At 45.8% G+C, this 27,639-nt stretch overlaps 1 protein-coding gene across 1 annotated transcript in view; it reads left to right on the top strand.

The window, feature by feature from the left end:
• Positions 1–27,639, top strand: part of LOC105478612 (poly(ADP-ribose) polymerase 1) — a 47,004-nt gene that overhangs the window by 10,425 nt on the left and 8,940 nt on the right. Inside the window, exons 3-15 of the mRNA XM_011736108.2 lie at positions 5,408–5,523; positions 7,073–7,287; positions 8,928–9,027; positions 11,255–11,371; positions 12,023–12,199; positions 14,506–14,653; positions 16,473–16,613; positions 17,542–17,784; positions 18,065–18,133; positions 18,428–18,560; positions 20,532–20,727; positions 23,502–23,630; positions 27,222–27,305. Of these exons, the coding sequence (XP_011734410.1) occupies positions 5,408–5,523; positions 7,073–7,287; positions 8,928–9,027; positions 11,255–11,371; positions 12,023–12,199; positions 14,506–14,653; positions 16,473–16,613; positions 17,542–17,784; positions 18,065–18,133; positions 18,428–18,560; positions 20,532–20,727; positions 23,502–23,630; positions 27,222–27,305 (1,868 nt within the window). The remainder of the gene's footprint in view (positions 1–5,407; positions 5,524–7,072; positions 7,288–8,927; positions 9,028–11,254; positions 11,372–12,022; positions 12,200–14,505; positions 14,654–16,472; positions 16,614–17,541; positions 17,785–18,064; positions 18,134–18,427; positions 18,561–20,531; positions 20,728–23,501; positions 23,631–27,221; positions 27,306–27,639) is intronic.

Below are 27,639 nucleotides of genomic sequence, written 5' to 3'. Positions count from 1 at the left end.
GGCAAAGGAGAAGCTGGCAGTTCACATGGCCGGAGCAGGAGGAAGAGAGTGAGAGGGGAGGTGCTACACGTTTTTAAACAACCAGATCTCAGGAGAACTCAAAAGTATCGTGACACAGCACCAAGGCAGAAATCTGTCCTGTGTTCCAGTCACCTCCCACCAGGCCCCACCTCCAACATTTGAGATTATAATTTGATAGGAGATTTGGGTGGGGGCACAGATCCAAACCGTATCACTGTCTGTCCTTCTTGCAGCTGGTCCTTGTAGCTGTTGGTATGTCTGACCAGCTGCTTGCTGCAAATAGATTAGTAACGGCTCAGAATTGAGAGTTTTAAAAAGTAAATAAATTTGTAAGAAAGGGTTCAGAGGGTGAGTATGCCAGTTTTAGCAGAGGGCAGGTCTCATTCTGTTGCCTAGGCTGGAATGTACTGGCAGTCTCTAACTCCTGGGCTCAAGCAATCCTCCCACTTCAGCCTCTGAAGAAGCTAGGACTACAGATGCCCAATTAATTTTTTAACTTTTTTTTTTTTTTTTTTTTTTTTTAATCCCTTGTTGCCCAAGGGATCTTGCTATGTTCCCCAGGCTGGTCTCAAACTCCTGGCTTCAAACAATCTCACCTCTGCCTCCCAAAGCACAGGGATTACAGGCGTGAGCAAATACACCTGGCTGACGTTTTTCTTGTTCTGTGGCTGTTTTCTCTTTTGTGTTCAGGATAGGGAAAGTTGTAGGTTTAGGGGCATAGATGTGTTATATCTAGTTATAATTTAAATATACCTAAGTACATAGATAGATAGATAATCTCTGTCACCCAGGCTATAGTGCTGTGGTGCCATTTCGGCTCACTGCAACCTCTGCCTCCTGGGTTGCTGGGATTACAGGTGTGTGCCACCACACCTGGCTGGGTATTTTTAGTAGAGATGGAGTTTCGCCGTATTGGCCAGGCTGACTTAAGTATAATTTTATAATATGAGAAGGCATAATAATTTTACTGAAAATGTGTCTTTTTGTGAAACTATCATAACCATACAGTTAGGATACTACCTACTGATTGTCCAGGGACTTTTCATCCAGAGAGCCTAACGTACTATTTTTAAATATATGAAAAGTTTAATTCATCCCAAATCCTCTAATTCACAAATGACTTATTAACATGTAGGATATCTCCTTAGAAAATACTAATTTGCTTGTGAGTGTGTGTGATTTTCTTTCCTGCAGAATTGAGATCCTACTCTAAGTATCACTTTCCTTAGTTGATTTTTTTTTTTTTTTTTTTTTGGTGGCAAAATAGGCATAACATAAAATTTATCTTAACTTTTTTTTTTTTTTTTTTTTAAGACAGGGTCTTGCTCTGTCGCCCAAGCTGGAGTACAGTGGTACAATCATGGCTCACTATATCCTCTGTCTCCCGGGTTCAGGCGATTCTCCTGCCTCAGCCTCCCAAGTAACTGGGATTTCCGGTGTGCGCCACCACGTCTGACTAATTTTTATATTTTTGGTAGAGACTGGGTTTCACTATGTTGGCCAGGCTGGTCTTGAACTCCTGACCTCAGGTGATCCACCCGCCTTGGCCTCCCAAAGTGCTGGGATCATAGGCATGAGCCACTGTGCCTGACCTGTCTTAACCATTTTTAAGTGTAGAGTTCAGTGGCATGAAGTAGATTCACATTGTTAGGCAAACATCACCATCATCCAGCTCCAGAACTTTTTCATCTTCCCAAACTGAAACTCCCAATCCATTAAGCAGTAACTGCCTGTTCTCCCTGTCCCTGGTAACCACTGTTTCTTCTGTCTCTGTGAAGCTAAAACTCTAGCACCTCATGTGAGTGGAGTTAGGCAGTTATTTGTCTTTTTGTGTCTGGCTTACTTCACTCAGCATAGTTCTTCTAGGTTCATCCATGTTGCAGCATGTGTCTGAATTTCCTTCTTTTTAAAGACATAATAAACATTAATTGCATGAATATACCATATTTCATTTACCCATTCATATGTCTGTGGACATTTAGGCGGTTTCTGCACTTTGTTTTTTGGTTTTTTTTTTTTTTTTTTGAGACAGAGTCTCACTCTATTGCCCAGGCTGGAGTGCAGTGGCCTGATCTCGGCTCACTGCAGCCTCCACCTCCCGGGTTCAGGTAAATCTCCTGCCTCAGCCGCCCGAGTAGCTGGGATTACAGGCATGCACCACCACATCCACCTAATTTTTTTGTATTTTTTGGTAGAGACAAGGTTTCACCACATAGGCCAGGCTGGGATTATAGGCGTGAGCCACTGCACCCGGCCAGGTTTCTGCATTTTGGCTATTATGAATGGTATTCATAATATTCATAATAATGATAATGAATATTAGTGCTATAATGAACATTGGTATACAAATATATGTTAGAGACCTTGCTTTCACTTCTCTGCTGTATATACCCAGAAGTGAAATCACCGAATCATGGTAATTCCATGTTTAATTTTTTGAGGAGCCTCCATCCTGTTTTCTACAACAGCTCCTCCATTTCCACCAGCAAGACAAGGGGATTCCAATTTGTCCTCATTCTTATGAACACTTATTTTTTTTTTTAATATAGCCATGCTAATGTGTGTGAAGTGTAGTATCTCACTGTGGTTTTTTGGTTTTCATTTCACTAACGACTAGTGATGTTGACCTGTTAGTACTTTTACAACTTGATATTTACTCTTTTCATGTTAAAAGTTACAGATTAAAGTGCATAGTAGTCATTTAGTGAGGTCTTGCTAAATTTCATGCAGTATTCCAAGTACTTGACATATTAATTTAATTGTGTCCTTGCAGTAAGTCTTTGTCAGTTTTACAGGTGAGGACGTTCAGTCACAGAGAAGTTAGGTAACTGACTCAAGGTTGTACTGGTAGAAAATTCCTGAGCCAGGATTCAAATCCAGTCTGTCTTGCTTTTTTTCTTTTTCTTTTTTTTTTTTTTTTTGAGACACGGTCTTGCTCTGTCACCCAGGCTGGAGTGCAGTGGAATGATCACAGCCCACACTCCAGCCTTGGCCTCCTGGGCTTAAACAATCCTCCAGCCTGCTGAGCAGCTGGGACTCCAGGTGTGAGCTACCGCACCCAGCCCTGTCTTGCTTTTGAGACTAGAATTTTAACCTTTTAGTTATATTACACATAGAGCTGCTGCAAACTTCTTGTACATCCCAGGCACCTGTACAGTTATTTCTTTAATTCTAAGATGTGCAGTTACTGTTCAAAGGGATGAACAATTTTAAGGTTTTCTATGTATGTGCCAAATTGCCTTCCAGAAAGGTTGCTTCAGTTGCACATGCTATACCAGCAGTATATAATATACACATTTCTCTACTAACATACCATTCCTAAGTGTTTCCTTTTTTTGGAGACAGGGTCTCACTCTGTCACCCAAGGCTAGAGTGGAGTTGCACGATCCTAGCTCACTGTAACCTTGAACTCCGAGGCTCAAGCAATCTTCTTACCTTAGCTTCCTAAGTAGCTAGGAGTACAGCCATGCGCCACCATGCTGGGGTTTGCTTTGGGGGCTGTTTTGTTTGTTTCTTTCTTCCTTAAATGGAGGAAGTCTCTATGTTGCCCAGGCTGGTCTTGAACTCCTGGGCTCAAGTGATCCTCCTGCCTCATCCTCACAAAGTGCTGGGATTACAGGTGTGAGGCACCATGCCTGGCCTTGTCTTTTTCTTAAGGAAATGTAAAAGATACTGATTCTTTGTCATAACATTTTACAAATATTTTTCCAAGTTTCACATTTTCTTTTAGTTTTGTCTGTTGTATTTTTTTGCCTCATTAAAGTTTCATCTTTCACTAACGTTTGTATAGTCATGTCTGTCTTCTCATTTGTGATATGTCTTTGGTATTATATCTGGAATTTTTAAAATGATTTACAGTAGTTACATGCACAGATCTTACGTATACAGTTTAGTGAGTTTTGACAAATGCTTATACACATCTGGCATATACCCCATTGAGTTATAGACATTTCTTCTATCACCCTGGGAAGTTCCCGTGTACTTTTGCTAGTCATTTTTCCCTGACTCGGGTAACCACTGTTCTGATTTCTTTCCCCATATATTAATTTTGCCTGATTTAGAATTTCAGGAAGAAAAGGAATTGTATACCCTCTTACACACTTTCTTCACTCAGCGCACTGCCTGTGAGATTCATCCAGGTCATCTTGTGTGTCATTAGTTCTTTTAATTTCTGGGGAGTAGTCCTTTGTTTGGGTATATCCGTTTGTTTATCCATTTTACTGTTGGTGACTTTGGGGTTGTTGCCATTTTGGGGCTATTACAAATACAGCTGCTAGGAATTTGATAGGCATCTCACTGGATCCGTGGATCAAATTGCAGATAATTGACATCTTAACAGTCCATGAACATGATACGTTTCTTCATTTATTTAGGTCTTCTTTCATCTCAGCAGTCTTAGAGCTTTTAGTGCAGAGATCTTGCGCATCTTTTGTTAAATTTATCTAAGTGTTTTATGTATTTTAACGCTGTTTAAATAACAATGCACTTGCCTTTTCCAGTATGTTTATTGCTAGTATTAGACATATTTGTATGTTTGTATATTGACAGTGTGCCCTGCATGTTTGCTAAATTCACTTAATTTAGTAGATTTTAAAATAGATTTCTCAAGATATCTCTTAGGAACATCAAATAGAATCATCTATAAGGAGAGATGGTTTTACTTACTCTTTTCCAAACTTATACCTTTTGTGTTTTTTTTTTTTTATTTCCTTAATGCACTTACTACAACCTCCAATACAATATGGAATAGAAGTGATGGGAAGATAGCTTCATCTTATTCCTGGTCTTAGGCATCTTACTACCTGATTCAGCCTGAGAATTTATTTTTATAATAAGAAAATAATCTAGTTTTTGTCCCAAATGTCTAGCCAGTGATCCCCACAACTCTTTATTGAATAATTCAACCTTTTCCCACTAACTTGAAATGATACCTTTACCACATATTTAATTCTTACATATACTTGTGTCTGGCTTATATCAAAATATTTCCTTTAATTCCACACTTTGGTAAATAAAAGTATAATGGAAATTAGGAGGCTTAGTGAGACGTCAGTATGCTTCCGAGGCTTTTAAGGTAAACACCTAATAAGTGCTTTCTAAAGTGCGGGAGGGGCCTCCAGAGGAAGGGGAGGAGACGGAATGTCAGACAGCTGATCACCCCCTAATGTGCTGCTCTTTCAAGGAGAAGGGTCATTTATCTCCAGAAAAGAAGCTCTATTAGCTGACCACGGTTGTTACAGACAGATGAGATGGACCAATCGTAGTCTCCCAAGGCATAAGGTATCCTAGTGGAAGGATCCTGGGGAGGTAGAAGAGGACAGGGGGCTCCTCTAAGCTGCATTTTGGAGCTGTTGAGATGAGCATTGCTGTCTGTTTGATTCTTCAGGCAAAGGCCAGGATGGAATTGGTAGCAAGGCAGAGAAGACGCTGGGTGACTTTGCAGCAGAGTATGCCAAGTCCAACAGAAGCACATGCAAGGGGTGTATGGAGAAGATAGAAAAGGTAAGGTCTTGGGGGCTCAGATCCCTGAACTTTATGGATTGCTTGCATTGATGTCATTGTCTGTCTCAAGAGAAGAGAAGAAATGGGGGCTTTAGGGTGCTAGCTCAGCGCACGTGATTAAAAATAAACTGAAGACTTTAGTGTTGACCAGATGTGACAGTGACTTCCAGACAGGTCTGGTCCAGTTCTCTTGTATGTATGCATCTGCTCTTGGAAAGCATTAACAAAAGGGGTGTCTTTTGGATCCAACAGTGGCTGGGGAAAGACTGTCTGTGTTTTATGGTAGAATTAGGTGTAAGGAGTGTGTTTACCCTGGTATGAGCCTCCAGCCTTTTTCTGTTTAATCAGAGGATCTTCGTTAACCAGGCTTTCCCACCAGTTCTAGTCCTTGAAGGCTGACAGCCAGTCAGACAAAATGGACGGAGACACAGGTAGAAGGGAAGGCTTGTGCCCCGCAGCCTTCTCACCCTTCTCTAATGTGACATGCACATATTAATTGATTCATTCGAGGCATTAATTGAAAGTTTCTGCCTCCTGGAGGTTTTATACAGAAAATTGAGGTGAGCCAATGGGTATTTAGAAAACGAAAACATGGAATTGCTATATCTTCTCCAGCTACCTTCAACCACCAAAAATTTAAGGCAAACGTTAAGATCCTCTTTGCCTCAAGGGGAATGCCGGGTGGTGTGTGCTGCTGGGTTGCTGGCTTTATGTATTGTCAGGAGCCCCTCCTGCTGCATTCTCTGGGTTGAGCCTCCCGGGCCTGGAACTCTCCTGGGAATATCAGGCCTGGGGACTGGGGACCTGCGCAGGCTGGCAGGACTGAATTCTTGCCTGTGGGGTTATTAGTCCTTAGAGGGTGTCATCTGTAAAGAGACTAAGGAGGCCATAGCTGGGTGGGAATGGACAGAAAATTCCTGCTAATACAAAAGTGCTGCATTGGGGGCTGGGCGCGGTGGTGCAGTAGGCTGAGGCAGGAGTATTGCTTGAGTCCAGGAGTTCTGGACCAGCCCGGGCAACGTAGTGAGACCTCATCTCTACAAAAAAATTAGCCAGGCAAGGCTGAGGTGGGAGGGTCACTTAAGCCTGGGAGGCAGAAGTTGCAGTGAGTTGAGAGCAAGTCACTGCACTCCAGCCTGGGCAACAAAGCAAGACCCTATCAAAAAAAAAAAAAAAAATGCTGCATTGGAAGCCCACGCAGGTGTGCAAGGCTCTAGCTCTGCCCAGCACACCATACCATGTGTTTTTATGCCTGCCCCAGGTCAACAGAAACATCTTAAGGGGAATGTTAGCAATTCTTCACATGTCCAAACAGGTAGTTAGGTCGCCAGCCATTTGGAATTTAAGGAACCCTGAGTCTTGAGGGTAACACACAATCCTTGATGACCTGAGAGAGCTAAACCTCTCAAAAGCCCATAAGTCCTCAAGTTGGCGGGCAGACCTTGACTTGTACCTGCAGCCCCTCACTGGTTGGAGCACAGGCTGTCCGTATCATGTTCACCATCCTTCCTCGTCGCTCCCTTGGTACCATATACGGTTTTTCCTGCAGGGCCAGGTGCGCCTGTCCAAGAAGATGCTGGACCCGGAGAAGCCACAGCTAGGCATGATTGACCGCTGGTACCACCCACACTGCTTTGTCAAGAACAGGGAGGAGCTGGGTTTCCGGCCCGAGTACAGTGCGAGTCAGCTCAAGGGCTTCAGCCTCCTTGCTGCAGAGGATAAAGAAGCCCTGAAGAAGCAGCTCCCAGGAGTCAAGAGCGAAGGGTGGGTGGAGCGCTGTGGGGTTGCCCTGGGGGTTCAGTGAGGGGCTTGAGGGAGGCCCGAAGGCTCTACAGGTTCCATATCACTCCTCTGTTTCCCTTCACTGACTGTCAGTAAGCCACGGAGATGCAAACTGAGGAACGGTGACAGCAGAGATCTGGGGGCAAAGGACAGGGTAGGGAAGGACAGCCAGGGATTCCCATGGCCTCTGCCGAGAGCCCTCTGCCCTGTGAGACCTGCTTCCTAGTGGTCTCTTCCCCTTCCAACATCTGATCTCCATGGACAGGCTAACTACACTTTTCCACGACAGCCCTTTAGATACTTAAAAGACCACCCTCCTTCCCTGGGTGAGTATTTGTTTTGCCTGGGTCGATCACTTAACAATGCTGGGAGAATCGTGACCATTTTTAGTTAGGGGATGGGCAGTGGATAATTTTCCTGGCTTAGAGTTCAGGATGATAAGGGTTTCGCATGGTATTAAAATTTAGAATGGGAAGGACCATCAGTGACCATCTTGAATACATGGACACCTCTTGCTCTCTCCAGTTTACCCTCTGCTGGTCCCTCAGCCTCAGTCTGGAGAATTGCTTGTTAACAGGTACACCAGGGGTGGTGTGGTAGAACCTGGTATGCACCCTGTTCCTTGGATGGTGACTGGGCAACCATCGAGCAGCCATCACACATTATCTCAGTTCATAATGCCTGTTCATTGCAGCAACACATGGGGCTCTAGAATGTGCAAGAAAATTGAAAAATCAGGCCGTGGGTCAGAAAGCCCACAGGGCATTGTAGCACGTGATACAGGTGTTGGAGTCCATCAGCTCCCACTTAAGCCATGATAACCGCCAGAATGTGTTGAGCACATTTCGTATGCCAGACACTGTATCGAGCCCTGTATTTAGACTGTTTGATTTGCCTGTCACCAGAGTTCTGTGAGGCAGATGGTATTCTTTTCCCTATTTTATGGCTGAGGAAAGTGCAAGGGTTGGTGCTCAGGTCTGTGAGATAGCTGAGACTGAGACCACTGTGGCTGTCCTGCCCCTGTGTTTTAGGGGCAGGTGATAGTCTCAGAGCCATGTTTGCTGAGCAAGCTGGGGCAGGCTGGTTAGCACTGCTTTGACTGTCGCTTCTTGTCTGGGCTTTATGTGGCAGTACGGCCCCACCTCTGTGAGCAGCCTCTTTCCCTTGCTCTGTGTTTTAGCTCGAAAGGCCTAGCCCCTGGACTTGTGCTTTGTCTTTCTGCAATCCCTGCCGCCTAGCCATGGGCTTACCTCTAGCCTAGTCCCTGCTAGAACCTTCCAGGCCAGGAGATACATAGGTGTTTTTTTTGTTGTTTTTGTTTTTACCTCAGATGGGGCCTGAGCCCTGGATTCTTGTAATGGGTTGTTCTAAGTCCCTGGAACAACCCTAGCGCCTCTCCCTGGCTGGGAGAGTATGTTCTGAAATGGATGGTGTCTTCTGCCATCTTGGTTGCAAATACTCCCTGAGTAGACAGTGATCGCCTAAGGGCACTGAGTGGGGCAGGGGTTAGGGAGTGACAAGTGTGAGTAGTCATAGAATGACATTAAGATACTGTATCACCGCAAGTCATTGGGTGTCAGATTTTTAATGGTTCTGGCTCTCATATCCTGTGTCTCCTTCAGAAAGAGAAAAGGCGATGAGGTGGATGGAGTAGATGAAGTGGCCAAGAAGAAATCTAAAAAAGACAAAGACAAAGATAGTAAGCTTGAAAAAGCTCTAAAGGTGAGTTCTCAGCTCTGTGTCTCCTTTCAACATGCTGCTGTCTGGATTCTCTTTCTCTTTCTCTTTCTGAGAAGACAATTCAAGGACTTATGTCCCACTTATTAAGAACTTTAGCAAATTGATGGCTGTCATTAAATAGTATGACTTTTTCCCCAGATTGTTTTCCCTCCTCCCAAGGAAACCATTTTTATTTGGAAGAGAACCCACATTAGGCTGTAGGTGTCCAACCTGCAGCCAGGCTTGAGCAAAGGCTGAGTGCTCTGTTCCCACTCACCAGCCTCTTACTGGGATGCCAGAGATTCATGCTTTGGCCAAATTATGCACTACTGTACACCCTGCACCTTTGTGGTCACTTGCAAACATTGGAAACTGAATACTTAATTAAAGGATGCCAAAGATTCTTAGCATAGACAAATGGCTTGAAGACATCAAGTGTCTCTACATTTTTTAAATGAAGATCTCTCATTTTTAAAAAGGAATAGATGACTGATAATGACAGGAGAAAACTATCCATTAAATCAGTGGTCCTTGACCAGAAAGATTCATCCCTGTGTTGATTATGTATGTGTTGAAGCAAAGCAAAAATTATTAATCAGAATATGCTGGGTGTTTGGGAAATTGGGGGAGAACAGTTGGTCTCTCCTTGAGCACGTGATTTCCATGAACCGTCTGCTTGTGTCTCTTGTATGAGTATTCAGTTTTTACTAGTAGTACTAAAACTAAAAGCAATTTCTGATATAGTTCTAGTTGCTAAGTAAGAGTCACACATTTTGTTCAGTTGTCTTACGGTAAAAAAGCGTCTGTCATGCACCAAAACTGGCTGCAGGAGAACCGTGGTGCCACTTCACATTGGCCATTCAGTGAGGTTAGTGTCCTTCTCTCTTCCCCGTTGATGTCAGAGATGTATAGAGAGTCAGAAAATTAAAATGCCTCTCAGTGTTCCCACCGTGGCACATCTGTGTCTGCTGGCTCTCTACCCTTGGTCATCTAGGTGACATTGTTGTACTTCTTCCATTTAACCCTGTACCACTAGACCTTTTCCTCATCCTCCCACGTCTCCATTCCTGGTGTCCCGGCGTATGCTGTGTGCAACGGAGAGGAGATGTCGAGAGAGCCCTTAAAAATGAAGCTGGGAAATGGAGCAGACGTGTGTGCCTGCAGCTTCACCAGGGGAGTTAAAATCCTCCTTTGGTACTAACAGCAACCCTATAGGATATGATAGGGCTGGCGTTTTTGTCTCCATTTTACAGAGGTGGAATCTGAGCAGAGATGGTTAATAACTTGCCTATTTTCCTGGGGAAGGAGGAGACTCCCTCAGACTTTAAAATGGAGAGGCTGATAGCTTCCTCAGCAAGCTTGATTGTTGTGAGAATAAATGAGATGAGGCCAGGCGCAGTGGCTCGCGCCTGTAATCCCAGCAATTTGGGAGGCTGAGGCAGGCGGATCACTTGAGGCCAGGAGTTTGAGACTAGCCTGGCCAACATGGTGAAACACCATTTCTATTAAAAATACAAAAATTAGCTGGGCGTGGTGTTGCACACCTGTAATCCCAGCTACTCAGGACACAGAGGCAGGAGAATTGCTTGAACCCAGAAGGTGGAGGTTGCAGTGAGCTGAGATCTCACCACTGCACTCCAGCCTGGGTGACAGAGTGAGACTCCATCTCAAAGAAAAAGAATAAGTGAGATGACACGTAAAAGCATCCAACCAAGAGTAGTCACTTTAATAAAGATTAAAATTTCCATTTTCAGAAGAGTTTAAATACATTGCTCTGTGATACTGAATATAATATACCATCAAGGAAATTAGTGTTTGTGAATCATTCCTACTCTAAGATTGGTGGAGAACAGCCATACCCTGCCTCCTCTAGTTGCTGATAAACGTGGGCCCTGGGCTCAGCCTAGCACTTCCAGGCTCTTACCTTGTGTCTCTGGGGATTGGTTTCTGAGAGTTGGTTCCAGGAGCCTTGGTGCAATCTCCCCCAAACCCTTAGGGCCTCCTCCTCACCTTCCACAGTATTCTCTGAGAGACCACACAGCAGGCTTAATTTGGTGTCCACAGGAGCATGACCAGGAGTCAAATCCTGTGCTGATCACCCAGGTTTGGAGTGGCAGCTTGCTGGTGCACCAGGGTATAACTGGAGGCTCAGCTTGACCGGGGCTCCTCCTCCAGTTGAATTCTTCCTTTGAAAAGAGCTGGCCTCTCAGCCACTGGGTCTTGTCCATAGGCTCAGAACGACCTGATCTGGAACATCAAGGATGAGCTAAAGAAAGTGTGTTCGACTAATGACCTGAAGGAGCTACTCATCTTCAACAAGCAGCAAGTGCCTTCTGGGGAGTCGGCGGTGAGCTGCCTTTGTGTTAAGTGGGACACTCATGTGAGGCTGACCCCGTCGTTGTGGAGTGACTGTCCCAATGGAGTGTGGGAGGCCCTCCGTGTGAACACCTGCTGGTATTAATTGCAAGGAGTATAAATCGTGGTTGTGTTGCACGGTCATCACCACCATCGTGGTCACCATTTTTCTGGGATGGATGGGGCCGGCATTCACATGCCCCACTAGACATCTTCCACATGTTAGTGCTTGTTCTAGAGTGCCAGGCCTGTGGAGTGAAGAGCCCCCTCCTGAGGGATGGCATGACGGCGTCCCATCAGTGTCCCCAGCTGGCCCTTCTCTGCTGTCATTCTTGGGAGTTGACTTGGCACTGTACTTTGTGCAATGCCAGTGGATGCTCTGGGCTCTCCCTTCATTTCTCAATCACTGAGGGATGGGGGAGCTGCAGGAACACTTGGAAATAAGGTCTCCTACTTTACAAGAATCCAAGCTCCTTTGTAAACGAAGGGCGGGGTGGGGTGTTAAGAGCCCCACAGCAAGCCCACAGCAAGAAGTCTCTTTGTAGAGAGTGGAATCTGTGCAAGTCCCTCCATCCCACATTAGTAAGTGTCCTTTTCTCTAGTCCCGCATTTGCCCTCTGATGTGTTTCTCCACTGGCTGCAGATCTTGGACCGAGTAGCCGATGGCATGGCGTTCGGTGCCCTCCTTCCCTGCAAGGAATGCTCGGGTCAGCTGGTCTTCAAGAGTGATGCTTATTACTGCACTGGGGACGTCACTGCCTGGACCAAGTGTATGGTCAAGACACAGACACCCAACCGGAAGGAGTGGGTAACCCCAAAGGTAAGGGGTGGGGGAATATCCTGGGATCTGTTGGGAGAAAAACCTGGCCCCACTTTCTGCGCTTGTTCATACTTCAGGTCCCTGAGATTGCAGGGCCTTGTTCCTCAGACTTCTTTACAGCTATGTCATCCTGTTAACCAGAATATAAAATTATATGTTTGCAAACTACACGAATGTAGAACCAAAGCTCCTCTAAGTATGAACTGTCCATTTGGTGTAAAATGTTGCTTGCAAAGACCATAAATAATTTTTATTTATTGAATGCCTTCTATGTGCCAGGCACAGTTCTAGGCTTGAGGGACATATGGGGAAGAAATGGATAGTAATTCTTGCTTTCTGATACAAGTTTTTTTCAAGGACGTTTCCTTGCCTAGTGCCAGCAGAAGAATTGGATCCAAAGTTCACATATCTCCTAGTATTGCACGTTCTCTCTTTTTTTAATGGAACTGCTTATGGAATTCTCAACGCAAAATACCTCCATGGGGAACCCCCTTTGGAACCATGCTGGTGGGGTTCTGGCAGTATCTTTGTGGGGCTGGCTGCTCCAAGGACCTCGCCTGTGCCCGCTCAGACTCAGCAGGATCCAGGCCCAGCAGCCTGGGTAGGTGCAGAGCTCTGCCACTCGCCAAGCTGCTTCCCTCGCTGTTGCCTGCTCCTAGGTGGAGCACTTGGAACAGCGGCACACAGTACACCCTCAGGAATCGTTACCCGAGTAACAGTCGACATTACTTGCTCTACACCTACAACTGAACTCCATTTCCACCAGCTCCTGACTCACTTGTTCACTGCCATGATTGCATGATCCCCCCTAATTTTCTCTCTATGCCTTTACTTGAGTGCTTCCTGTAAAATAAATCTGAGCTTAGCACTTCCCCACCCTTAAAATCTTATACTGATTCCCCGATTTTTCTGGGTATGCAAATCTTCCAGACCCTTATGTGGTATTTGTATTTCTTTTACTATCTTCGATGGGGAAATAGTAAGATGGCAGTAAGCAATGTGCTATCCCTTGTATTTTATATATCAATTTTTGAGCATGTATATACATTTTTAAAGGTTATGTGCATGTGTGAGACAAGTTTTCAGTCTGGCACTACTTGCTGCCCATGCAGTGACACTGTTGCCTCCAGGCACTTGTCCCACAGAATCAAGGCCAGCTCCGTAGCTTGTCCTCAGAGCCCTCTGTGATGCGGCTCTGCTGGCCATCTGCAGCCTCTTTCTGCCACCCTTTTCCTCCTTCTCACATACCCTTCTCCCCACCCCACCGCCAGTCTTGCTCATTCTTTTTAGAAGTACCTAGCAATAGGGCACATGTGCTACTCAGATGGCTGTGCTTAGGCAGTCCCCTGTGTTTTCAGCTCCCAGTGGGCTTAGCAGATCACTGCCTCCAGGTGCATGCTAGCGTTCCCTGTCTCACATCACCTTAGCACACCTCTGGCATAGCTTAGCTCCTGTGTTAAAGTTCACCTTCCTATAGCTGATGCTCAGTCACAAATGAGATACTTTCTCAAGGGCAGAAACTGTGTTTTTAACCAAACTATGGTTGGTAGCACATATTAGGTGGTCAGTGTGTGTTGGAAGCAGTCTGTGACCTCTTGTATCCAGCTGACTCCCTGAACACAGGCATAGATGGAAAGAGCAGTTTCTTGATTGGACGAAGACCTGGGAGCACAGGCTCTTTCCCTGAGCTTCATGTATTTGATACTTATTGAGTGACCATTTAGAGCAAGGCCGCTTGTAAATCACTCAGAGTGAAGAGTGAATTGTGAAGAGTGAAGAGTGAATAGTGAATACCGTAGGGCTCTCTGCATTCATTTTTCCTTCTTCTAAAAAGGAAAGCAAATACTGTGATTTCCTTTTGGGTAATAATCTCCCAGTATGTATGGTATTGGGGGTCTTGAGGTTCTGGAGTAGGCGTGTGATCCCACAGAGGCCTATTAACTCTCGAAGGGAACAACTCAGGAACGAGGCCAGGGAGGCTATAGTCATACAGCAGTTCCAGCGGTGGTTCCTGACCAAATTGGCCGCTGGTTTGTGTTTTTGTTTTTTCTGGGAAAGATTTTTCTCTTAAAGCAGCCCTAATACCACCCCTATCGTAAATGTAAAAGTACCGGAAATAAGTACTGAGGCAGCAATAATACTGTCTTTCATTCTGGAAGCCTCACATTTTTCTATTTTTTGTTACTCTTTATCATAAGAAGAAAAAAAGAGATTCTTTAATTTGGACAAGCCAAATCCTTTTTGGTCTATGAGGTGGTTACTTCAAGGGAGAGCTAGCTTCTTAACTAAAACTTAATATTTTTTAGGAATTCCGAGAAATCTCTTACCTCAAGAAATTGAAGGTTAAAAAGCAGGACCGTATATTCCCCCCAGAAACCAGCGCCCCAGTGGTGGCCACGCCCCCACCCTCCACAGCCTCGGCGCCTGCTGCTGGGAACTCCTCTGCTTCAGCAGGTACAGCTCTTAGGGCCCAAGTCTTAGAATTGCTTTGCAGGAATTGTTTGCCCACTACTTGCTGGTGGTGTGGAGCTGGTGAAGAAAGTATCCATCAAGGGTCTCTCTTTGCTGACCCCACCATGGGGAAGCCTTGTCCTGCGGGGGATAGGCCTCTTCCCTTGGCTTGTTACACCCCCAACCACAGCAAGGTGGGAGGGTGTTAAGAACATAGTATCGGCTGGGAGCAGTGACTCACACCTGTAATCCCAGCACGTTGGGAGGCTGAGGCAAAAGAATTGCTGAGGCCAGGAGTTCGAGACCAGCCTGGGCAATGTAGCGAGACCCCCATCTCTACAAAAATGTTTAAAATTATCCGGGTGTAGCAGCATGTGCCTTTAGCCCTAGATACTCAGGAGGCTGAGGTGGAGGATCCCTTGAGCCTGGGAGGTCAAGGCTGCACTGAGCTATGATCACACCATTGCACTCCAGCCTGGGCGACAGAGTGATACCCTCTCTCTAAAAATAAAATAAACATTGTAAAAGAACAAGTGACTCTTATTCTGGGAGGCTAGGAGAGGGGCTCCTAAGAAAGGCTAGGTCGACAGCCTTACCTGGAGTACCACGCAGGGTCTCCTGCCTGACCTCACTGCAGAGCAGCATCCCAGGCCTCACTCTCCAGGCCGCCCTGCAGCCGCCAGTCATCGTGACCCTGGTGTGATGCTCGAGTCTCTGTTGTATGCAGAGGGAGTTACTGATCAGCACTAGTGAGAAATGCCCCAAGCCAACCAAGACAGTGAGAGCAATGTATTTTTTGGCAGGAGAAGTGACCCGCTGCTTATTTACTCAGAGACATGTGGCATAGTCTGATGGCAAAGGTCACAGTTTGGTGGATGGAGGATGAAGGTTCCGTCCTTGAATATAAACCTGTTATTGACCTCCTTTTCATATCCTGAGAGGGGACCAGTGGTCACTGCAGTGTGTGTGGGTGGTCATCCCGAGTCCACTGTGCTGCTGGCAGCCTGGGTCCAGGTGCCCACATGAAGGGCCAGGTGGGGGCTGGCATTCTGACCCCTCCATGGAGGGTTCCCTCCTCTGCTTTCCCCTGACTTGCAATTCAGCATAAATCAATAATTGTGTTCTCTGGAGACCTCACCAGTTTCACTTAAACTGTCAGTGTTTCCTAGTTGTTTGCCCTCACAGGGAAGGCAGTAAGGACTTTTCCTTGCAGCATCTCCAGTTCTGGAAACGTGTCGCCAGCACTGTGTTGTTTGCTGTGAACAGAAGGCACACCCCTGTCCAGGCCTTTCTGACCTGGGTCAGTGCACACCAGGCAGCTGCTTTTCGCCTAGAATCGGTTAGCTCAGCTCAGTGTGATTGTGCTGGCCACTCCTTTGAGGGACTATCCTGGACATGTCTCATTTTAAAATGGGGTTAATTAATAAGAATTGCAGTTTGGGAGAATAGCAGAAGGAATTGGGGGTTCATGTGACCTTACCCCTCTTCCCATCCTGGTCCCTCATCCGCAGATGCAACCTTCCTAGCCTGACCATGGAGCGGACCTGGGGTAACCCCCAGCTGCCCGGCTCACACCAGCAAGGCTGGCCTGGCCATGGAGTGGCATTTTGTGGCTTGCTTCCTGCCCAGTCCTTTCTGTGTTGAGGAACATCTGTAGGTGCTCAGGTGGCAGCTTGCTGTCCCGTCCTGTTTTCTCGCAAGTGTATTTTCATAGGCTTTTCCCCAGGAGCTCCCTGCTTGGCTCGCCTGCTCTTCTACCTCCCCTTACTGGGGAGCAGCACCAGAGTTGGCCTTGCTGAATGATTCTCTCCTTTCATCCCAGATAAGCCATTATCCAACATGAAGATCCTGACTCTTGGGAAGCTCTCCCGGAACAAGGATGAAGTGAAGGCTATGATTGAGAAACTCGGGGGGAAGTTGACAGGGACAGCCAATAAGGCTTCCCTGTGCATCAGCACCAAAAGTGAGTTGAATCTGAATTTGTGCAACAGGGAAAATGCTTCTGTATCTTATGATTGTGATGACGAGTCAGTGAGGAAGAGTCGATCACAGCACTCCAAAACTGGATCTTAACATCATCATCGCTCTGGTTCTTTATGAAGGGAAACGAGTATTTGCCCTCAGTGTCGCTGCTTTGTACTATAGATTCACATGTGTTGCATGTTCCCAACTAAAGATGGTAAGCTACTACAGGTTGAGTCTCCCTAGTCCCGAAATCCAAACAAATTGCCTCAAAAGTCAACACTTTTTGAGTGGCAACGTAATGCTCAAAGGAAATGCTCATTGGAGCATTTCAGATTTCAGAGTTTTGGATTAGGGATGCTCAGTCAGTAAATACGAAGCAAGTATTTTAAGGTCTGAAAAGTTTCTGGTCTGAAGCATCTTGGATAAGGGAAACTGCTCAACCTGTATTCTCATCACTTCGCACTGCTCTGTAAGATGTGCGTAGATCTCTGCCAAAACAGAAGTTCATGGTTCAAGTATGTTTGGAAAAGGTAGGGTGAAACAAAAGGTAAACAGGTTTCTGTGTGGGTCTATTATGCCGACTACCACTGTAGGTCTTCAGGAACCAGAGAAATACAACACAGGATTTCCCATACATATTTGACATCAGGGTGTTTTTTCCTTGGAGTGTCTGTTAACATCGTGCTGTAGAATGGCTTGGAGAAGGCTGCCCTGGCTCATCATACCTTAGAAAAGGGGGAATATTGCTGATCAAGATGATCGTTTGAATGAAAAACACTCTTGGGAGCATTAGACTTGGAAGCAAAGGAGAGCTGTGGATGTTGAGGGTTTGGAATTACACAGTAAATATAACTATAGTAATTTGAGGTTTCAGTTTTGTTTTAAACTTATATTTCATTTTTTTTTTTTCCTTTCAATTTGAACAGAGGAGGTGGAAAAGATGAATAAGAAGATGGAGGAAGTAAAGGAAGCCAACATCCGAGTTGTGTCTGAGGACTTCCTCCAGGACGTCTCCGCCTCCACCAAGAGCCTTCAGGAGTTGTTCTTAGCACACATCTTGTCCCCTTGGGGGGCAGAGGTGAAGGCAGAGCCTGTCGAAGTTGTGGCCCCAAAAGGGAAGTCAGGGGCTGCACTCTCCAAAAAAAGCAAGGGCCAGGTCAAGGAGGAAGGTGAGGGCCCCAAGCTGCCCCCTCCAGGGCCAAAAGCCGGGGACATTGGTGGCCAGGTTGGCCTGCACAGAACCTGTCCCTTTGTGTCCCAGACATGGCCTGTTGAGTGCTGCAGAGCAGGAAACAGAATGGCAGGCGCTTTGGGGTGGTGGGAGGAGTGTGTATATAGATGCCGAGTTGACAGATCATGCGAATGAGAACGACTCATTTGCCTTCTACCTTCCCCTTACTTTTTAGTTACGTTTAACTTCGTGTTGACATTTTTCTGTTCCCTTCCAAGGTATCAACAAATCTGAAAAGAGAATGAAATTAACTCTTAAAGGAGGAGCAGCTGTGGATCCTGATTCTGGTAAGCAAACAGGACTGCCAGCCGAGTGGGCCACGTGCCCCACCCCCCACCAGCAGACTAGGAGCACACATCCGAATGCCCGCAGCACACCTGGGGCAATGTGGTCGTGGCTTTCCCCTCAGGCCTCTTTCACCAGCTCCCCCAGTCCTGAGAACACACATTTCAGGGGAACCTCCTGAAGGTGGTGTTAGTGTATCCAAAAGGCATGAACCTCAGGCCTGCAAACCCCTTCTCCCTGAGAGCGCTAGCCCCTCAAGGGGAGAGAAAACTGTAGGTGCTTTGCCTCCGGGACAGGACTGGAACACTCTGCGCATGTCCTGGAGAAAGGTGGGAAGGTCTTCAGTGCCACCCTCGGCCTGGTGGACATCGTTAAAGGAACCAACTCCTATTACAAGCTGCAGCTTCTGGAGGACGACAAGGAAAGCAGGTGAGTTCTGTAGATGTAGCCTGGTTGTGCAGAGACATGGGCCCGTCCTGCATCAGTCAATGCTGTGCCATCAGCCTTGTGAAACCCGTTAGGCCCAGTGCCTAGGGAATGAAATCTAATCACAGAGATCAAAAACGAACCATGAGGCCTTTGTTTAAAGGGGAGAAAGAAGCCACTTACTAACCAGTAGCATTGCTGTCCTTGTACAATTGTCTTAAGGTATGGTTTCACGTATTCTCCCACTGGCTTTTCTTTTTGTTTGGTGGGGTTTTTTTGTTTGTTTGTTTGTTTTTCCAACTATTTGTTGTGTTTTTTGAAACAGTCTCACTCTGTTACCCAGGCTGGAGTGCAGTGGTGTAATCACAGCTCAGTGGAGCCTGGACCTCCCAGGCTTAAGCAATCCTCTCACCTCAGCCTCCCAAGTAACTGGGACCATAGATGCACACCACCATGCCTTATTTTTTATGGAGACAGGGGCCTCACTATGTTGCCCAGGCTGGTCTCAAACTCCTGGACTCAAGTGATCCTCCCGCCTCAGCCTCCCAAACTGCTGGGATTACAGGCATGAGCCACTGCACCCAGCCCCAGCTGGCTTTTCTTTCAGCTGCTTGAATCAAGATTTTCTAATTTTACATATGTTTTAAAACTTTGAAGCAAATAAAGGTTGGCCAGCGTTGAACTTACTTTTTAATGTTCAAACTCCCTAGTAACTAAAGAGGTTTGGATTTGCCTTTTTTTTAATTAACATGATGAGACAGGCAAGGGTGTATTCTGGATTGTGGGGTACAGCAGCTGGGAGGTGATGAGAGGGTGGGCTGGCTTTTGTCCTTATGTATCTAGGCAGAGTGGTCCTTAGCTAGTGAGTTCATTGCCCTGTGGTACAGCCAACACAAAACAGGATTTATGTGTCAGTGGAAAGGCATATGGAAGGAACTCTTATTAAATTCTAACGTTGATTGTGGATGTGTACATTTTTCTGGTGGCTTAGATTTGCTGGTGTTAAGTGAAAGGGTGGTGTGGGCTGTTAGGGTCAGAAAAAATTTTCAACATAGATCAAAGTAGTGCTTCCCAAAAATTTTCACAGGAAAAACCAAGCAGAGAATGAATTGTTAAACCCCTGTGCAGTAGCCCAGAGAATGGCCAGGGAGTCCCAAATTTTCTTTGAAGTCCATAGTTCTGTCTTTAAAATGTACACAAATCTTGTATGTGGGTTTATGATATATCTGTATTTCTTATGAAATGAAAATTAAGTTTTGAGTTTAAAACTTTTAAATTAAGCAGAGTTGTCCTGGAGAAAGGTGGGAAGGTCTTCAGTGTCACCCTCGGCCTGGTGGACATCGTTAATTTAATTTAAAGTTAATTTAAAGTTAATTTAAAAAATTAACTCTGCTTTGAGTTAATGAAAAATTAGCTCATCCAAAGCTAAGCAGCACAGCAGCTGGATATGTGTGATGTGCACTCTCAATTGAGATGGAATTTGAACATGACAGCCTGCATCTCTAGGTCACCGGACCTGAGGAGCCATTGCCACTGCGCCCCTCATTTCATTGTATCTTAGCCTCGGATCTGAGTTGAAAGTTAATTATTTTTAGGGTACAGCTTTAAGGGTTGTCTCCTTGAACACATGACTTCCAGACAGTACTTTGTATTTCTTTGGGGAGAGGAGTAGAATCGTTTTTATGCAAAGGTCTACAGACTCCAGGATTCACTCCTCAGGCTTGGCTGCCAGAACCAAGTTTAAACTATTATGTGGCATTTTTTTATAGTCAATATGATTTGAAAGTTTAATGAGAGGTAAGATAAAGACCCTTTATTGTTATAGCAGTTCCTTTTGTTCTGTGTTAATCACTATCCTTTTGGGGTGTGTAAAATTCTTCCACACCTGAATGTAATGGCAAGAAAGGGGAACTTCTCCTGAAATGGGACAGCTGACCCACACTTGTGCATCTGACACCCTCCTTCCCACCACAGGTATTGGATATTCAGGTCCTGGGGCCGTGTGGGGACGGTGATCGGTAGCAACAAACTGGAACAGATGCCGTCCAAGGAGGATGCCATTGAGCACTTCATGAAATTATATGAAGAAAAAACCGGGAACGCTTGGCACTCCAAAAATTTCACAAAGTATCCCAAAAAGTTCTACCCCCTGGAGATTGACTACGGCCAGGTAACCATATAATGCCCTTACACTGTCTGCTTCTAGGAGTAGGAAGGGACACCTTATTCTAGAAAATCCACATTGTGGATCAGATGGCATCATAGTAAACATACTACCAAATGTTGAAAGGAGAATACTAGTCCTTCACAAATTCTCCCCCAAAAATAGAGGAAAATACCTCCCAACTCATTGCATGAAGGCCAGTACCACCCTGATACCAGAGCCAAAGCAGCACCGGGGAACTACAGAGCAATTTCCTGTGAATAGACATGCAGAAACCCTATGAATAGAGATACAAAATCCTCACAAACCGAATCCAGCAGCATAGGAGGATCTATACACCACTCCCAAGTGGGATTTATCCCAGGAATGTAAGGTTGATTCAACATTTAAAAATCAATGTAATTTATGAATAGAGTGAAGGACAAAAACCACATGATCATCTCAGTAGACAGCAGAAAAACCATTCTACACAGTCAACACCTTGAAGTATGAGATAGAGCTTAAATGAGAACTGTGGTAGCATCTTTGAGATATCAAGGAGGAACAGTCTTTTCAGTTACTCCTGAAACAATAGGGCATAATTCACAGATTCCAGATAAGGCTTTTCATCTGAACCCATGGTGACCCTCCATCATGTGACCTGGTCTGTCAACAGAATTATAGTAACTTGACCTACTCTGCTAGGTCACACTTTATTAGTCCCAAATTATTTCCTAGTGCTGTCTCTATCTGTAGTTTTGGGCGTCTCCTTATATCTGTTAGCACACAGCATTCATTTGTCTGTTGGTTGACATTTTAACTTTTCTGTTTTGTCTTTTTTCTTTGCAAAATGCTTGCCTTTATGAAAATGGGAATTTATCACTTTTTTAATCAGGGAAAAGAAAACACATTTATTTACAAAAAGAGAGACCTGTAGGTGGGTAGAGATTTTAATTTGAAATCTTTGAGGCCTAGTATGTCTGAAAGGGGGAATTTTTTAGTTTACAGAGGGCCTCATGAACTCTCTATATTAAAAATAGGATTTACATCTTGCTTATACAATGATGAGGCTCAGACAGCAGACTTTCAGGACAGATTTGGCCTGACTCGGTAGCGCCCCTTACTGAGTTAAATATTTGTTTTAAAATGTTTTGAGAATGTACTAAGGCACAAAAAATTAAGATTGCCCGGAATTAACCACAGTTAAAATAATGGTAGATATATCTTTCAGTCAGCTTTCACTGCATATGTACCTTTTCCACCACCATATGTACCATGTTGCAACCATCTGCTTTTTGCCCTAATGTACCAGGAACATTTCCTTATGTCTTCTAGAGCAGTGCTGTCCAATAGAATTATAATTCAAGCCATTTCAATACATTTAAAATTTTTTATAGCCACATTTTAAAAAGCAAGAAGCCAATGAAATTAATCTTGGTATTATTTAACCCCATATATCCAAAATATTCTAATTTTAACACCTGATCAGCACCAACAATTATTAATGAGAAAATTTCCCTTTTGGCTTTTCTCTACTAAGTGTTTGAAATCTGGTGTGTATTTTGTGCCTACAGCACACCTCAGTTTGGCCAGTGGCTACTGTAGTGGCCACTGGCTGCACCAATCCAGAGCATTATTTAAGGCTGCATTGAATCCCATCCCGTGTGTGGCTAGAATTCATCATTAATCAGAATAACATCATTAATCAGAATCAGAGTAACTTAGCAGGAAGTTATTTAGATTGATTCTGGGCGTTTGCTGTAATGATGCTGATATACATATAAATATTTGTGTGCTTCTGTGATTGTTGTCATTACAAGTAGTTACTGGGTCATAAGGTATATGCACTTAAATAAGGGTTTTGCACACATAGATACTTTGCCCTCCAATGAAGTTATACCCAGAAGATAACAGAGTACATTTAAGATGGTGTTTCAACACTGAGTAGGTCTACTATGAAGGTGAGAGCAGCAGCCATGAACACTAACAACACAAGTTAGCTCTCTGCTGCTTGGGTAAGCCAGTCTGATTCCAGGTTCAAAGCCCAATGTCAGTTCCTTTCACTCCAAATACCAAACTCCGTTTTAGTTGCTAGGGACACTGTGCTGGACAGAGCACAGTCTATGCCCTCATACAGTTCAAGTCTAAAGAGTTAAAGCAGTTTCAGTACAGTGTGATCTTGACATAACCTGGGTTCTTCAGACAGTGGGGGTGGAGCCTCAATAGTTTATTAGGCAATGTAGGAGGAGGACGGACAGTTAATGCTACGATGTGCTTTAACACTGTCAGGCTGGCTGGCAGCGCATGGGACTGGTTGCTTGGTCCTTTGGGAATTTAGAGAAGGCTATATAAACTTAGTCTTGCAACTGGCCCTTGTGTGAGGAAGTGTAAGAAAAAAAGAGAAATAATTTGTCCTTCAGTTTCATGTCCTATTGCCCCAAGGTTTGCCTCTACAGTTGCCCAGCACTTCCAGGTTGGGCATGAGTGGGCACTAGGCAGGTTCCCAGGAAGGGACCAGCAACCCCAGGGTGGGTCAGCCCATGCAGATGCTGCAGTGGCAACAAGAATAAGAATCCGCCAAGAAAACTTCGGGGACGGGCACAGGAAGAGTCTGACCCGTGTACAGCATCAGGCACCTTCATCCTGGCTGCTGTTTCCACACCTTTTTGATTAATACTCAGCTTTTTTTTGCTGGTGGCACTCTAGCCTGTGTCCTTTGTCTGCAGCCCGGCCCCACAGACACAGATACCTTGGTTGAGTTGTTGATTTGGGTCTCTTGGTAATGTGCTTTTTTCCTGAAGGATGAAGAGGCAGTGAAGAAGCTGACAGTAAATCCTGGCACCAAGTCCAAGCTCCCCAAGCCAGTTCAGGACCTCATCAAGCTGATCTTTGATGTGGAAAGTATGAAGAAAGCCATGGTGGAATATGAGGTTATTGCGCTTTATCATTTTATCTGTGAGCATTTGCTGTGGATGATGATTTGCTGAGCTAGTGAAGAGCTCTGCCTGTTCTTGTTTCTGTTTCAAAAACAGAATACATTGGCTGTCAGCTTCTCGTACCTGTCCTTCAATCTTAAATTGTGTGAGTGCTGGGGCCTGGAGTGGTTGCACTTTTGCAGAGGGTTGTTTGATTTGCAGTGAAGCATGTGATGTGTTGGAGAGAGCTGTTCCCTGGTCCCTAGTCCCCTTTGTACTTTTTTTTTTTTTTCTCTGAGATGGAGTCTCACCATGTTGTTGCCCAAGCAGCTGGTCTCCAACTGCTGAGCTCAAGTGATCCACCCACCTCGGTCTCCCTAAATGCTAGGAATACAGTGTGAGCCACTGTGACCAGCCCACCCTTTGTATTTTTCCCCTTCTTCATGCTGTGGCAGGGTGTATTAGTCTTGCTTCTTTTGTGGCCCAACCAAACCAACCAACTGGAGTTACCATGGGAAGTGCAAGACAGCCCACTTAGAGTAAAAGAAAATTGCTGTGACACTTATTCATAAGATAAAATTCATACCAGTTTCTAAAAGGTTGGCAGTGGGGTGGGGGTGATGGTTGTTGGATTAGTCATGCTTCTGTCCAGGGCAGAATGGCAGAGACTGCAGCCAGAGGCTCTGTGTTTCCTGTCTGTTCTCCTTCTCATCTCCGCTCTCCCTCTGGGAGATGAGTGCAAAAGGGCAGACCCCTTGTTCTTGCTGCTCCTAGCATCAGAGGTCTTAAGTACTGACCCTGGGGGCCTTCAGAGCAGAGATGGTCCCACCTGGCCAGCAAACACCCTCTCCTCTTCCCTAGCCAATGAACCCAGAAGCTTCAGGCTGCTCTGAAAAACAAGCAGCTGCGATGCATATGGTTATTCCCTTTGTCCTGGGCTCCTAGGAACCAGTGGAGGTTGAGAGTCTCAGATCAGCCTTAAAGCATTCCACCCTTCTCCACGGGGTTGCTCCCTTCATGCTCACGTTCTGCTGTCTTCCCAAGTCCTTCCTCCTAGAGCCTCCTGGCCTGCCTTAGAGCTGGGAGGACAGGGGGTCAAAACTGGGCAGTATAAGCCCCATGGACATCAGGGCCAACCCAGTATCTCCCAGCCAAGAGCTCAGCCTGGCAGGAATGCTCACGCCTGTGCTGTTGTAGAGTGGAGTGTTGAGTTACATCCTCTAACGGGTTTAAAAAATGGCCAGGGCTTGTTCGCTGTGCTTGTTCAAATCGCTGTGTCATCTGACTTGTTTATGAGGTCTACTAGTGTGAACAGCTTATGGGTGGGCTCACTGAGAATGAGGGACAGGGGGAGGGAAAGGTTGAGAGGTGCTACGGTAAGGGAGAAGAGGGCCTCGTTTCATTCACGTTTTGAAGTCCTGCACATCATTTCCAGTCTCCCACACCTTGGTCTATCTGTGATTCTTAGAAGTTCTCAGCTATTTTCAAACCCAAGTCCTTTCCTGTGAAATGTTTTTGTTGTTGTTGTTTTGTGTTTGGTTTGGTTTGAGATGGAGTTTCACTCTTTTTGCCCAGGCTGGAGTGCAATGGCACGATCTCAGCTCACTGTAACCTCCACCTCCTGGGTTCAAGCAATTCTCCAACCTCAGCCTCTCGAGTAGCTGGGACTACAGGCATGCACTATGCCTGGCTAATTTTTTTTTTTTTTTTTAGTAGAGATGGGGTTTCACCATTTTGGCCAGGTTGGTCTTGAACTCCTGACCTCAGGTGATCCACCTGCCTCAGCCTCCCAAAGTGCTGGGATTATAGGCATGAGCCATGGCACACGGCCTGAAATGACATTTTAATGTTTTTCACTGGACAGGTAACTAGTTTAGCAGGAAGAAAAGGGACATGGGTGCTGCTTGCTGAAACAAGCTAGAAGGCAGCTAGCTGGAAGTGTGTGGAAAGCAGGATGCCCGCTCCTGACCTCAGCAGGGTCCACGTGGAATTGGAGTAACCATGTAGAGAAGGAGACATAGTGGTCCTCAGGGCTTCATCCTTAGCACCAGGGGAACCTGACTCTCCCTGTGAGGAGGGCACATCCTGAGTCCAGAAGGGAATGGGCTCCAGGTAGTCAGGACACACAGCGGAGGGCAGGATTCCAGGCTGCAGCCCTAGGAGTCCCCTTCTGGCTGCAGCTGGGGCTCATGGGTCCCCAGTGCCAAGGTATTTCTCCCACTTTGCTCTTTCTCTCTAAACTGGGCAGCTGTGGAGCCACTGCTCCCAGCCCACCATCCAGCGCTGTGCCTGAGTTTCTTTTCCAGTAGCGAGGGAAGCCTGTGTGGATGGAGCCCACCTCTTATTTTTAGTCTGTGCGTATGTTTTGAGGGGCGTACAATTAGGGAAACTAGGTATTTTCTTTTTTTTACATAAACACCAGAATTATACAGCTTGGAAAATGTGCCCTTCAAAGTTCTGCCCTCACTCTGGCCATGCTGTGCCATCAGAACTTCTTTTGGGAATCCTTCTTGAGAACTGCTTTCAGAGCTGATTGAGAGTCCATACCAAAGTCACTCTGTTCTTTTATTATACCTTGTTCCTGGCTTGAAATAGATTATCCACCTTCTTCCCCAGATGTGGCTGTGGCTACTTAATTCTTGCCAGTAATCAGATCTTCCCTTAGGATGGAGTTTGCAGTATTGAGTGTACAGGGAAGCCCAGGTCAGGGCTTGTGGATTTTATTAGAAGCTGTTGCTGCTGGCTTTTGGTCAGTGCCTGATGAGCTGTGAGTACTTTTCACATCCTTTTATTTAATTTTATCACCATAGCAGTTCCATTTCTAAGATTCTTGTTCAGTTCTTTGTTCCAAGCACTGCAGGAAGTGCTGGACGTGCAGAAATGGAAAGGCGCAGTCGCAGCCCCCGGGGATCTCAGAAGGGTCTATTGGCAAAGCCCCAGAGACGATGTCTCAGGATACAGTGTGGGGCCCATTGGTACACACGTGTCTCCACGCAGGGGCTGAGCTAAATAGGCAGGGCTGCTCGCAAAAGGGAGTGAGTGCCTTTTAAGGAAATGGCCCCACTTAACAAATGGAAAACGAAGGCTGCAGATCTCATGCTTCTTCCACTGCAGCTTCTCTTGATGTCAGGCAGTTTCCAAGATATGAGCAGTAGCAATATTTGTTGGAGGTGACTGATCTGAAAGGGACAGCATTGATTTGAATGTAAGTCCATAAGTTCAGGAGTGTGTCCTTTTTAAAAATAGTGTTCAACACTTGAAAACTCTTGGTTCTTTTCCAGCTGGGAACCCAGGGAGGGGTGCACTTAACCGCCTTGGCTCTGGGACCCCAGGGAAGGCCACTGGGCGGGGGGGGTCAGCATGACTTATGGCTTGGCTAAGCCCAGCCGTAAAGGAAGTAAGCAAGAATCTTCAGACACACTACCATCTCTCATTGGGGGAGTGGGGCTACAGACTCTGGATTTGGGTCACTGGTGTCCTCAGGAAATCCCAGCAGGCTCCTGACTGCTTCTGTTGGGGGCCTGAGGGTGGGCTGCTCGGTCCAGCTCTCCTGCTATCACACTGCGCAGTCCCCAGCATTCAGAGCGAAATCCCCTGTCTCCTCAGATCGACCTTCAGAAGATGCCCTTGGGGAAGCTGAGCAAAAGGCAGATCCAGGCCGCGTACTCCATCCTCAGTGAGGTACAGCAGGTAAGCACGGGGCCGCCAGGGGCCTCCTGGAACCTCCCCTGGCTGACTTAGGGGGCGAGACCTGGGGGTGGCCAGGGGTAACATTTACTCAAGGTTAAGAAACTGGAAGTACTGAACTGCATATCACGAGGGTTTAGATTTTTTTTAGTTCAATAAATGGCAAGTGCCTGCCACTTACAAAAGTTTATCATAAAACTAATGAATGCCAACTTTTTCAGTTGTCAGATACATAGTAAACTGCCTATAAACTTGAAGACGTTGGTTACCCTCTCTCTTAAAAGTAAAGGCATCCCTCTGTATCCTCGAGGATTGGTTCCAGGACTCCCTTGTGGTC

The sequence above is a fragment of the Macaca nemestrina genome, chromosome 1 (genome assembly GCF_043159975.1).
Source record: "Macaca nemestrina isolate mMacNem1 chromosome 1, mMacNem.hap1, whole genome shotgun sequence".
Lineage (NCBI taxonomy): Eukaryota > Metazoa > Chordata > Mammalia > Primates > Cercopithecidae > Macaca > Macaca nemestrina.
The sequence above is the reverse complement of the archived record's forward strand: the minus strand, read 5'-3'. Positions and strand labels throughout refer to the sequence as shown.